Source organism: Watersipora subatra, chromosome 7 (assembly GCF_963576615.1).
Source record: "Watersipora subatra chromosome 7, tzWatSuba1.1, whole genome shotgun sequence".
Classification (NCBI taxonomy): domain Eukaryota; kingdom Metazoa; phylum Bryozoa; class Gymnolaemata; order Cheilostomatida; family Watersiporidae; genus Watersipora; species Watersipora subatra.
Genome location: NC_088714.1, coordinates 11273003 through 11287065, shown reverse-complemented (window position 1 = coordinate 11287065; position 14063 = coordinate 11273003). Strand labels below are relative to the sequence as shown.

Sequence of the window (14063 nt, the reverse complement as noted above, 5' to 3'; positions counted from 1 at the left end):
TACAGTTTATAATAACCGTCATGCTGAACACAGTTTCTATTTTATAAACTGCATAAAACTGTTGCCAGTTTTTTAAAAAAGCGACAGCTCTAAGCTTCGACAGTTAGAATTTTAATAAAATGAGTAAAAGACAAAAAAAGTGGAGTTCGTGAGTTGCCAAAATAACTTTTGTCTTACCTTTAAAAGTTGTCGTTTCCTTCAGTGGCTGGTAAATGGCTTCCTCTAACTAGAAAAAAGAGTAACTTTTTAGGTTGACGAAGGCCAAATAAATTTCTTTAACAACCGTATAAATTTATGTTAAACAGAGAGATTATTTGCTTATACTATATATAGAACGTAAATAGTCTGAGTAAACAGGCGTGCTGATATACTAAAAGTATAAATGTTCAGATTTGCTCTAAGCAATGTTATTATCTCTCATTAAACTAACAAGCTTAGCTTTTTGTCACAAACATTTATATTATTTATGACTTTAACTTATATAAACAGTTTATCTTCCAACAATGTTCATTAGTTGGTTTGTGAGGCCACCTCAAAGGATCACTTGAAACTGTGCCAGTTTTTTTACTTCTCATCATAAGGAACATCCGAATTAACAGTAAGTTTATTTTTCTACTTCAACTACATATAATTTTGAACTTTTTTATTGTCCTTTCGCACATGTAATAAAACAAACCTAATTGTCATATTCCTGAATGCTGTCTTTACTGGCCATATGATTCACTACAGCTAGTCACTAATATATCTTACCTGCTGTACTTAAACTGAGGCAAGTCTTACTAGAGTTTGAAGAATATCTCCTAACTATTGCAAGTGTTACTACCATATGTTTAATTCAATTAATGCATTTACCTGTTTTTACTAATAACCCTGTATGTTTTTCTTTAACATTTGTGTACATTCTTTTTATGCTTATATGCATGGTTGCTGTATACAGGGTACAATTAAACAAATAAAGTGAATGTCAACTGCTGAGAGCTCTATTCATTGTCACCATCCATACATCCTAACCAGATACTAGAACAATAAGTCATATGGGTCAACTGCCAGAGTCTTTAGAAGTTTCTCTATGATGGTGGAAAATTGGCTAAAGTATTTTGGGGCAATTTGATTGAGTGCACCACAAAGTATTTACTCAGAACTTGTTACCTCAAGCACAACTACAGATATAGCAATCTGTAGAGAATAGGAGGTTGCAAATTTCAAAGGTTTATTAACATATTTTCCATACTCCTTTCCATCTCCGACGTAAAAGGTATATCCATCGGCTGTGATCTCCTCATCCGGAATTTCAGCTATATAGCACTCTGCATTGCTGCATGCTAGCTCTAAGTCTCTTTTCTCTTTTCCAAGAGAATTCAGCATTAAAATATAAGACCTAAAATAATGTAGAAAATTGAGATAAGTATTTACTATAATAATAGTCATGTCAATCTGTCCGGCAGGCAGAAGCTTAATGCTGAAAGAGTTAGGAAAAAGATTGCACCACACGGGAATTGAACTCAGATATTCAGCTTTCCAGCTCTACACACTACCATCTACACCACTCAATCGCTTTTCTACACTAAAGAATAATTGTGTACATATTTATTACACATGACAATCTTTTATTGCTCACCAAACTGCTGGGCTACTTGTATGTATATAATAAAATTTGATTACTTTATCAAACTGTGTGTATGGCTATATGCATACATGGGCTCAGCCTCTTTAGACAGGCTGTAGAATTTTCAGCCCCATAAAATTAAATTAGTATTGTTTATGGCGTGCAAAGAATGCAAAGCTTTTATTTATTGTTTGTTATCTTTTGAATAATTTTAGGCTGTTTTTTCAATAGTAATATAGCAATTTTTCAACTTTGTAGACCTACTAATAAGACTGCAACCAGATTTTATTAGCTGTACATTTTTGACATTTAATAAGCAGCATATTTACCAACTTTAGCGCTATCTCAAATTATGGCAGTCACTGCTTTCAAAGTGCTCTTTTAGAATAGTAGACATGCATTTTATATCATATCGTTTTATGTATTTTTATTTAAAATCCGTAACTCACTAAATGTCTTATTCTTTCTCCATTAACAAAGTACTTCACTTGGTTCATTGAGGACAGTATTCATCTCAAATTATGCCGTATATTCATAACATGAACATTCGACTTCAGAAACAATTACCCTTCTGCAAAAGACTATGGCAAGCTAAACTTTTCAGTTGTCAAATTTTTTACACAGTTTGTTATACTATACATTTAATAACTCTTCTGTAAACATAAATTATGTCGCTAAGGTCCTCCTTTAAAATTACAGTCAAACTTATTCCATAATATAAAAATATTACAATTTCAGTTTTTTTACTCTTTATAGATGTTTGGCATTTACCTGTAAAACATGTCAACTTAAGCTCGGGTCTCCTACCAAACAGTTACAATCTTGACTAGTTGCCTCAAGATCTTAGCCTTTTTCAGTAGCGTTCTTTTCTGCAACTGACTTGCCGTAAAACCTAGTTGAGTGCCCCCTCTATTTGAACATCACTTCCATTTGAACACCACCCTTTATTTGACCGTCACTCTAAAAATCTTTTATTTTCATGATCTCATAATATCAAGTGATCAGTAGAAAAGTGTTCACAAAATCATATTAATAATGAATCATCTATATCAATAACAATCAACTCTCTCTTTGTCTAACTCCAAAGCTTTTTGAACTTTTTTAAAACTTTGAAATAATTAAACTTAATAATTGTCTCAGATTAATAGTATTTCTTTGTTTAATGCAGTCTTGATACTTTGAAGTACATATTTATAAAAATCGGTTTACATTCACCATAGTAGATAAACAACCAGCTTTATGCCAAAGGTTACATTTAGTGAGCATAACATTTACGCAGCGCATTTGCGCTAAATGCAGCGCGAAAAAAGTTGCTCTGCTAAAAAATTGTTTGAATGCAACTAGTTCAGCAGTGCGGAAAAAAATTTCAAGTCAGAAAAAATTGTGGAAAGTATTGGGAAAACCAGAAAATGTTCGTTCCATCAAAAGCAACAGTATGAATGCAGCTACCCGAGCAAACGATGCAAATATTTTTGTTTTACAAGCGCTACTTCTTGTTTCCGCATGCAATGTAAGTATGGTTCATTTATGTCACTTGTTCATAAATATATATTGGCAGCATTTAATAGACTATCATTTTATAACTTTTAAATTTGCAGATATTAGCATATTATTTGATAGCATCAATGCGGTAATCTGATCTTACAATTGATCGACGCTGCAACTCCTCTTTTATTGTACATAAAAAGCTAGTTTGGCTGCAAACTGTAGCAAACAAATCAATGAGTGCAATGAGATTTTATGCAACACGGGTAAATACATGTATAAATCTAAAATAAAAATATCTTCAAATTCAGAATGAAATAAAAATTGCAAGCTTCAACAAATTGCAAAGCAGGACACAGGCTATAATACCATCACAGGTTAATTGCAGGCAATAGAAATCAACTAGTAGAGATATTTCTCAGTGAATATTTATTAAGATATCCTTGAGAAGTTGAAGGTAAGTTAGCAGATTTATTGCATCCCAAAGGTTTAACATTGCTCTACTGGAAAGAGAGGGCAAAATATAGGCGACATTGGCTTGGCAAGTAAAATGCTAAATTTTTCTTCCCAATTGTTTTGCAATATGGCTTGCAATATTTTTTTTTCCATATTTTTTTGCAATATCACATGCAACAAACAGCAAACTCTTATAAGCTAAAATACTAACTTTAAAAACCTCTTATCGCTATTTCTCACATAGACCATAAAATAATTGTACTATGAAATCACACAAGTATTTTTAAGTATTTATTTCAATTGTCTCATCTAAAAACTTGTTTTTTCTCTGTTTGTCATCTTTATAAGTTGTGTAACTATATTTCAACTGCTCCTAAAAAGTTTAAGAAAGCAAGCCCAGCTAATTGCTGAATTGAGTCTGTAAATTTCTGTAGGTGACTGAAAATACTAGGTGTTCTTAAACTTTGGACAATTGAAATATGTTTTAGCCAGCAGATTCATGTATTCTATTTGTTCATGTTTTGAAAAAACATGAAAAATCCTGCAAACAGCGCCTTTTCTAGCTTCAGTACTACTGCACGTGTGAGCTTCATACCTTACTATGTAGGAATTAGGCTCTCATCTATTTTTTATTTCATCGATATTGTGACTATATTTATTTTTTGTCTAATGTTACATATTCACTAATTGAGAAAATAAAGCACACACCACACACACCACACACTACCCATCGCTCACCACCCCTAACGCACCACCCATCACACACTACACACAAACCACCCATCAAGCAACATAGACACGCACCACCTACCACGAACGACACGCACGCACACCCACACCACCCATCACGCACTACACGCACACCACCCATCATGTGCAACGCACACACTACCCACCACCCATCATACACACATACTCCGCACACACGCTCCTATGCATACACCACTCCACCCACACATCTCCACCCACCCACACAACTTATTCACCCGCACACCCCCACCCACCCAAACACCCCATTCACCCACACACCCCTACACACCTTCATCCACTCTCCCCACCCTCACACCCTCTCCCACCCACACACCCTCCCCCACACACCCTCCCCCACACACCCTCCCCCACACACCCTCCCCCACACACCCTCCCCCACACACCCTCCCCCACACACCCTCCCCCACACACCCTCCCCCACCTATGCACCCCATTCACCCACACACCCTCACCCACTTTTCTCAACCTATGCACCCCTACCCACACACCCTCACCCACCTACACACCCTCACTCACACACCCACCCCCACACACCCTCCCCCACCTATGCACCCCATTCCCCCACACACCCTCACCCACTTTTCTCAACCCATGCACCCCTACCCACACACCCTCACCCACCTACACACCCTCACCCACACACCTTCCCCCACACACCCTCCCCCACACACCCTCCCCCACCTATGCACCCCATTCACCCACACACCCTCACCCACTTTTCTCAACCCATGCACCCCTACCCACACACCCTCACCCAAACACCCTCCCCCACCTATGCACCCCATTCACCCATACACCCTCACCCACTCTTCCACACCCTCACCCACACACCCACTCACCCCCACACACTTTACACCACCCATCACGCACCAAACGCCCTCGCACCACGTCTACACATACACACTGTTGTCCTACCTTATACTTAAGCTTGAGTACTCAAGCTCTGCTGGAAATATTTTCACAATGACTGATTTCGGGCTGTTCTGGTCTGCTGGCATAACCTCTGGAGCCATGAACTTTGAGACTATAATATAGTTGAAAGCATAAATAAATCTCTTTAAAAATGTTTATTTGTTTGTTTATAGAAAAAATATCAAAGTAATAATTAAACTACCTTTCGAAGGTTTTATTTAAAATACTATTCACGTCTAAATTATGAGTTTGAAAGTTTTCTGTCTAAAGAACTAAACTTAACAACGGCTCATCAACTGGCTTCACATATCACTTTGCAACAGAGTTTAAGTTTTAAAATGTTACCAACTTGCCATGGAGGTTTTAGATTAATCAAATAGCCATATCACTAGTACCCTAGCAGTTTTATGAGAGATCATCATGTGTAATAACTAGATGCATAATTATGCCATGGCGCAGCAAAGTGGCTACGTACTGCAGTGGTTTTGTGTTTGGCTTTGAATTTGATACCCATGTTTGACTCCTGAGCAAGGCATTTTTTTCTAATACCCCTGGTGAGTCTTCCAACAGATGACAGATGGACAGACAGTAAATGAGAGTAAAGATTATGTAAACTATTAGAATCCATAAAGTTAAAAACCGCTTTGATAAAAACGATCTGCTACAAATAACCATGGTTTCATAATTAGTTAAATAAGCATTTTACAACACAAATATTATAAAATCATAGCTTTTCTTACTCAAAAGACTGCAATCTGACAAAAAGAAACCTGCATTCAAAATATATTATTTTTTATTCTCTAATAATTGAACCGATATAGCTAATCTGATACGATAGTAAACACTATCCCTCGCTAACAGGAACTATTATTTTGCAGCATTTGTATAAAATTCAGGACAATTTTTTTTGGTGTCAGTTAAAGAAAACTGCTTGAATGTATGGTCTACAAATTTACTATATATGAAATAGAAAATTGAAGACTTGCCAGTTGCATGGGTGTATCCTGTAACAAGTGTTTCTGGGCTTGTACCTCCCAAGTTTACTGCTTGCACTGCACAATATATTCTGGTCACTTGTGAAAAATCACATATTTCTGGTATCTCTCCTGCATCGATGTTTTGCGCCAATATGGGTATTCTACTACTCAGGATCCTGCTAAACTCCCAGCATTCATACTGCAATAATTGTATTTGATGTTGATTGATGTTAGCTGGTCAACCATTATACAGTTCTGTCAATGATCAGTTTCAACCTAATATGCTAATCCACAAATTTATTTAAACTTATTTTTAGATTTTGACATAGAAAAGTTGTTTTACAAAGTTTTTATTTCATTTAATAAAAAATATAATTGATATGCTTCTAAATCATTGCAATTTAAGTAACATGTAGAAATTTATCAATGTGAGCAACTATCAGTGGTTTAGTGATAACTCTTCCAAAGAACAGATTTACTAAGCTGCGAAAACATCAAAAAGTCGGAAGGATACTAAACCACTCTCTTCAACAGAGTGAAGAATAGAGTTCAGGCTTGAGGAAGCCTATTCTATGTTTTCTATAAACTCTATTTGAAATAAAATTGCTATTCACTAAAACTAAGAATTGTTGTAAGTAACATACTATTATACAACTAGTGTGAAACATCAGTTGTAGCTGAGACATTGCTAAGCATTAGCAGAGACAGTCTTTTAGAATAGATTGTTTATAACAAAAGCTGGTAACAAGTTTCTAATTTGTACCTCATAGAATTTAAGCACTCCGTTGGGATACTCCGGTTGACCGATATGCAAGGAAACGCATTCGTGAGTGAAAGAAAGCCACAAAGAGGGTCCATCAGAAGGAGCTGTTAACAAAAACCTTTAGCTTTCATCCAAAAATACTTACATTACTCCATTCATAAATGCATAAATGGGTCACCCTCTAAGCGTTATACAACTTCAATCCGTGATAGCAGCTCATAATTGCAATGGCTATCTATTCTTCACAACTATGGGAAGTTTAAGCACAGCAAAGAATAGCTTTCACCGTATTATTTTTCAATACTTGTGTTGCATTTATATAAAAAGCACACAGAAACTAAATCAAATAAAAAGAGAACGGCATGTACGGAGAATAGCCTTTTGAATCTAACATAAAGTTATGAGTGGATCTTGTATAAGGCTGCTAGTTAGTAGCTTAACAAAGTTAAGACATTCATAAACTTTAATTAGAGAACTTAAAACCTGCTTTAATTTGTTTTATGGTGTTGTGAGTAAAGGCTCATGGCTTTAAGCAGCGTTAAAGAATTTCAAATAATGTTTAAGTAAAATTTCGGAATGCTAGGTTGTGTTACAATGTCAAGGATTAAAAACAGTATTAAATAGTATTAAGAAGTATTAAGTAGTGTTGACTGGTAAGTACTGCTAAGGAGCATTAAGAAGCAAAAAGACCGCTAAGTAATGTTAAGTAGTGTTAAGTAGTATTAAGTAGAGTTAAGTAGTGTTAAGAAATGTTAAGAAGTGTTAAGTAGTGATGACTGTCAATAGACTTAAGTAGTGTTAAGTGGTTTTAAGTGGTGTTAAGAAGTGTTATGGACTGTTAAGTAGTTATGTAGTGTTAAGGAGTATTAGAGAGGATAAAAGGGTGTTTACAACAGGAAAAAAATTTATGTATTATTAAAAATTATTAAGTTTTAAGGAACATTAAAGGTACAAACACAGGTTTTTAACCAAACTAATACAAATTAAACAAAAATGCAAATTATATTCTCCAGATCTCAAAATTGAAGGAGAAAGGTTGTACTACCTGTTTCTACTGTGAGTATTGTGAGCTCGGTCTCACTGCTTGTGCTGTCACTGAATATGGCTCTGACTGTTACTGTGTAAGTAGTAAAAGGGGCAGCACCGTTGATTTGAAACATTCCTATACTGCTCAGTTCTTGCTCTATGAAAAGTTCATCTGCAGCGTTTCGTATTGTCAGCATGTATTTTCCAGAGAATGGACAGGATGTTTGTAGTGCCTACAAACATGAAAACAGTTGATGCAGTTTTAAGACTCCTTGTTTTAGATGTTGATACACTTAACAAAAAGGTAATATAATGCTACGTGCTGATTCAATGTTAGCACTAAATAAAGTTTATGCTCTCTCTCAGGCACTAGAGCAATAGCAGCTGTCTGTTTTCATGGCTGATGCTTATTTCAAGGTCAAAGATATTTCTGCAGGTTAGCTATCTCTTGTCTAAAAACCCTACTTAGATGTATGGAATTACAATTTTGTTTTTTGTATACAATCAGTAAGATTTGATATATCTTCACTAAAAGCTACAATTGGAATAAAAGAAGCCATTTGTATAAACAGGCACTCGTGTAAAATGTTTTTAGCACTGAGCTAAACAGCGTAGTGAGCCCACAAGGTTATTTGCTCCAACACCATTGCTATCAAGTTGAATCTATAAATTTAGATACTGTAAAACTGTATGTAACAAATAAGTTGAAGGTGAGAAGAACAGTCAATGAATCGAAAGTCAGAATAAAAAGGAAGAGGGAAACAGAGATATACAGCGATAGACAAAAAGAGTGCAGTAACGGAGAAGCACAATGACAGGCAGGAAACAGACATACATAAAACTAGGAAAGATAGTAAACACTCACGGGTAATAATAGAATATATATATATAAATCTCAAAGTTTGTGTGTGTGCGTGTGTAGCTCGGTTTGTCCAGCTATAGCTATCAAAATACTGGAATGAAGAATCCATATCATAAAAGATTTTACCTCGGAAACTCCCATTTGCCAAGTAAATACTTTATCGACTAAGCTACGTAAGATTGATAGATTCATTGGGCAATACATGTTGCCATGTAGGTGAAAATACGGTACCACTATCTATTATAATACAACGTATTTTTGTGCTATCGCTCTCACGGCTCTTATCAGCACCCATACTCAAATTAGCCATTGGCAATGCGCTAGGCTAATGGCAAGTGGCAGGCAACTACATTACTTCTTACTGTTTATAAGCTGATTTTTAATACCATTCCAACACCGGACATTCCGCTAGTATTATATATCATTTATTAGATGATTCATTAAGCTTGTGGGCCATACAAAGACATTTACCAAAATAAAAAAATTGAATAGAAAGCTTTTTTGTTTATTTGCTTTCCTTTTTCTCTCTGAAATGAAACAAGGAATTTTCTGACAAAACTGATTGATGACAAAAAGTATATTTTTGGCATTGCATTTTTCTAATTTTCATGAAGTTAGTCGCTGTTTCTACAAAAAAGAGAGAAAGTTCAAAAGTAAACAGTTTAGTAATCGTGAGCTGCACATTCCAAAAAATGTAAAAAAATTGGGTCTGTGACTACAGCAAGTAGTGTGAGCTGAAGTTAGTAGTAGTTGTAGGAACAAAGCCAGTTTTAAATTTTTCATGAAACATGCCAGTTCTTTTATGTTAAAGGTTAATGCAGCAAAATGCTAGACTGGGATTGGCACAAAAAAGGTTTTGAGCCAGACATGGGAGAGACAAGAAGCTAACTGTGAAGCCGTAGTAATAGAGCTAGAAAATGCCTAAATATTCATGATAGCTTTTGAGCAGCTGAAAGAGCAGTAGCAAATGTTGGTGAAAGGTAAACCAGTGTTGTGTTAGGAACAGACAGAGGGGAGCAAGTCTCAACCTACATCAAATGAGATACAGAGCTTCAACCCTTGTGCAGTCAGCTGTTTCCTACACTGTGATTACAACACAATTCTTGTCAAATCAGCATATATTTTGATGCAAAGAAATGAAAAAGTCAGCAGTTAAAGTATTAATGTTGAGGCAACCTTTTTCCTCTAGGAGAATTAGTAAGAGTAATGGTAGTACCGATGATAGTAGTTATAGTAGAGTAATGAAAAGAGCTCTTGCTGATCGTTGGTTTGAAGTTGAACGTTAGCATAGATGGTAGTTGTGGATTTAATGACTTATCAGAAGGGTGACTCATAAAAACAAATGAAGCAATTAAAAATAGACAAACTCATAGAGGTAAGATGAGTACAATGTACGCAAACTAGTAAAGAATTTGGTAAGCTATAGGAAGTAGTCAAGTGCCAAGTATGTAGTTGGTTGAGCCACTTGACCAAATTATGTACTCCCAGCAAATAAAAAACAGTGTGTTGCAAAATGAGAGTCATCCAGACTTCTCTCATGTCTGAAACCAACAGCATTTTCAAAAAGTTATGAAAGTTAGTACAGAGTAAGTACTAGTGGAGAACTGGAAAATCCATGTTTTTTAGCACAGAGCATGTGTCGGCTACTTTTAGTCATACGAAAAATTTTTGTTTTTTCAACTTCACAATGGAAGTGAATATAAAATTGTTTTTTCAAGTATCTTTACAGTCATAGTTTTTTTACTAAACTGCTATTTGCATTTGTTGAAATGCATTCAGTTGACTGGTCAAAAACTGTATGTGTAAAAACAGCATTCATTCCATCCCACTCCATCCAGTGGTTGCTTTTTATCCAAGTAGCTATATGAACAACTACAGTTTACAAGCTTTTCCATAACGAGAAGCAAAGTCTAAATTGATTTTAATGCTTTCAGTATATCATTTCAATTGTTACAAATGATCTATTTTTTCAATCTATGCAAAGTACACAATTTAAAAATAATAACTTTTTTTCACAAAGGTTAGCATTTTGAGATTTTAAGATTTGAATATTTGATCCAATCTCTCATTCTCTATCTAATGGATATCTATATAAGGGTGCAAGAAACAAACACATTTGGCCAAAGAGCTAATTAGGGTCAGTTATCATTATTGTATTGTGTCTTCCGTCATTCTAATATCTACAGCTAATATCTACAGCTAATATCTACGGCTAATATCTACGGCTAGTATCTACGGCTAATATCTACGGTTTATATCTACGGCTTATATCTACAGCTAATATCTACGGCTAATATCTATGATTAATATCTACGGCTAATATCTACGGCTAATATCTACGGCTTATATCTACAGCTAATATCTACGGCTAATATCTACGGCTAATATCTATGACTAATATCTACGGCTAATATCTATGGCTAATATTTACGGCTAATATCTACGGCTAATATCTACGGCTAATATCTACGGCTAATATCTACGACTAATATCTACAGCTAATATCTACAGCTAATATCTACAGCTAATATCTACAGCTAATATCTACGACTAATATCTACAGCTACTATCTACAGCTATTATCTACAGCTAATATCTATGGCTAATATCTACGGCTAATATCTATGGCTAATATCTATGACTAATATCTACAGCTAATATCTACAGCTAATATCTACAATATCTGCAATAGATGTGCTCTTAGTGTTACGTAAACATTTTAAATTTTGAAAATGGAAAAAATGAAACAGATAGATTAAGTTTGAAACTCGAAGGTCTGCAATGCTATTCAAGAAGGAGTGAACACAGTTTTGCATGTCTTTTAGTTTAAACCTATAAGGATCAAAGTAGAAATCTATATGCTGATCTTTTTTCCCTACTTCTCATTTCTAGTACACGATGTACTTAATTATATTGCTTCAATTTCGAGTCTCTGCTTTTTGAAAAGCAGAGTAACTTATTTTTTTCTCGACAAAGCAAAGAACCAAATATAACAGATGTATTTCACCTTCAAATCTATTTGAATGATTGCAGTCTTGTTGGCTCCCTCAAGTGTAGATAAGGAAAATGAAGGTTTAGGGAGATCTGCAACACAGAATCCATAGTGATATTTTATCCAAAAATGCATTTGACCAAAGAGAGTCCAATATCACACCCTCTATTTGTTTTGCTCTAATCATGCAATATGTTTTGGTTATGTGATAATAGTAACTTTATTTTATAGGAATACAATGAAAATGCATAGAAGCTTTGCTTTATTGATATAATAAAGCATAAAACTAAACTAAAACTAAAATTAAACTAAAATATTGCAAGGACCGCTACATATTGTTTTCACATACATATATTAGCAGACTATAAGTATGAAGCACTTGAAGTTTTTTTCTAGCTAAATGTTTGTTGCTAAAATTTAACATGTTAAACAGTCACTCCTTTACAGAAATTTTATTTCTATTCTGTATCAAAACTTTGAATAAAAAACACAATTTAGCATTCTATTCATAGCAAAAAATGTAAAATTGTTTTTTATAGATTTTTCAAAAGCTTTTGGTAACTTGTATTATAGCGTGAGATCGTTTTATAGATTTTGCGATATCAAATTTGGAGACCTTTTAATACTGTAGAAATTGTAAATGAACACACTTAATATTCACAAACCTGTTTCAAAATTACTGACAGTCACAAACTTAAAAGAAACTAGGATTAACAGTTATAGTCATACAGTTTTTTTTTCTGCGTGTTTTCTACCGCAGATATATGTAAATATAAAGATCTTATTGATAAAAATAATAAATATTAAACTAAAAGTTTAAATGTAACTAAACTTAAATTAAAAGTTTAAATGCAACTAAACACTGAATAAAAATTTGAGCTTTGACTATTTTTGATGGTTAAATTTATGGTCAAAAAACTTATCGAGCTCATTTTCATTATAATAGGTAGCATTATTTTTCATCCTTATTACTTTTTCACCAAACATTAATTATGTCAATTTCAAAAGATCATACAAACAGTCTGTAAAGCAATGAACATTTGAACAGATAAAAAGTTAAAAATATAATTTGTTACATCATATAAATATTATTTTTAATACCCTTCCATGTAGGATCCTTTAAAGAAAATTAAAACATAATACTTAAAATTGGTGACTTAAAATTTTTCAAGTATTTCCTTGGCATAGAAATGCTATAACATTGTCATTTAGCATTTAACACTTTAACATTGATTATTGTTTTTTCAGTAAACATTCATAGACTTTAGTGTGTTCTGAACAGAAGAAATTAGTCTTACCACCGCACTGAACTTCAACTTCTGCCAATGCTGCTGGGCCACTGCCGATGGAAGTCACACCTCGAATTTCACACCGTACTAAATTTCCAACCAAGTATCCACATTGGGAAAATCTCTTTTGCTCAGTCTCTGCCCAAGTTGGAAATGCTTTATTATTTAAGGCGCAGCGATACTACAAAATGTTTGGCTTTTACAGAATTGTAGTATATTTTTCACATTCCAGAATAAGCAACCTACATGGGCATGAACGTGAATGTGAACCAGAATTGTGTAACATGATATTCTGATCTGGGTATTTATTTACTTTCAATCTCATTTTTCAAACTGAAGACACTAACACATTTTTAACTTTTCCTTTTGCAGGACTGTATATTACAAAGAGCAAAATATGACAGTAGTAAATGTATCAGTACACTTTGAACTTATGAGGTCATCTTTTATTACTTTTGCTGAAAATTCTACCTGGTAAACAGGTAGCAAGCATTTTATGGTTTTGTTCATTGTACCTACCTGATACTTTACAATGACTCCATTAGCCCTCACTGGTTTATCATAGGTTAAGACAATGCAGCTACCATTCTCAGAGTAACTTCGAAGTATTACAGGTGGGTCCCACGGAGCTAGCAAGTAAAAACTAGAAGGCGTAATCAGGTCATCTAGGATAATAAAGTTATAGCTTTCTCATGTCTATCTAATTTTTTAGTGCTTTAGAGAAAAGCAGATAAAACAAAATGCACTTTACGACTACCAAATAGAATGTTTTAAAATAGTTACAAAAAAGTTGAGCGCTATTGTCAATACTATATCATTTGGCTGGTATGTCCAAAACATGAATTATGTGATATTAAAACTGCCCTAGTTACCTTCGCCTACTAATATTCAACTTTCATTTATTCAGCTGATTAAATAACCATA

At 34.4% G+C, this 14063-nt stretch overlaps 1 protein-coding gene across 1 annotated transcript; it reads left to right on the top strand.

Annotated features, from left to right (window-relative positions):
- Positions 1–4480: 4480 nt before the first annotated feature.
- On the top strand, positions 4481–5353 carry LOC137400422 (uncharacterized). Its single transcript, XM_068086751.1, has one exon. It carries the CDS (start codon positions 4481–4483, stop codon positions 5351–5353), a length of 873 nt encoding a protein of 290 aa, XP_067942852.1.
- The last annotated feature ends 8710 nt before the right edge of the window (positions 5354–14063 follow it).

Coding starts and splice junctions, on each gene's coding strand:
- LOC137400422 (XM_068086751.1), top strand. CDS start 4,481: ATGCATACACCACTCCACCCACACATCTCCACCCACCCACACAACTTA.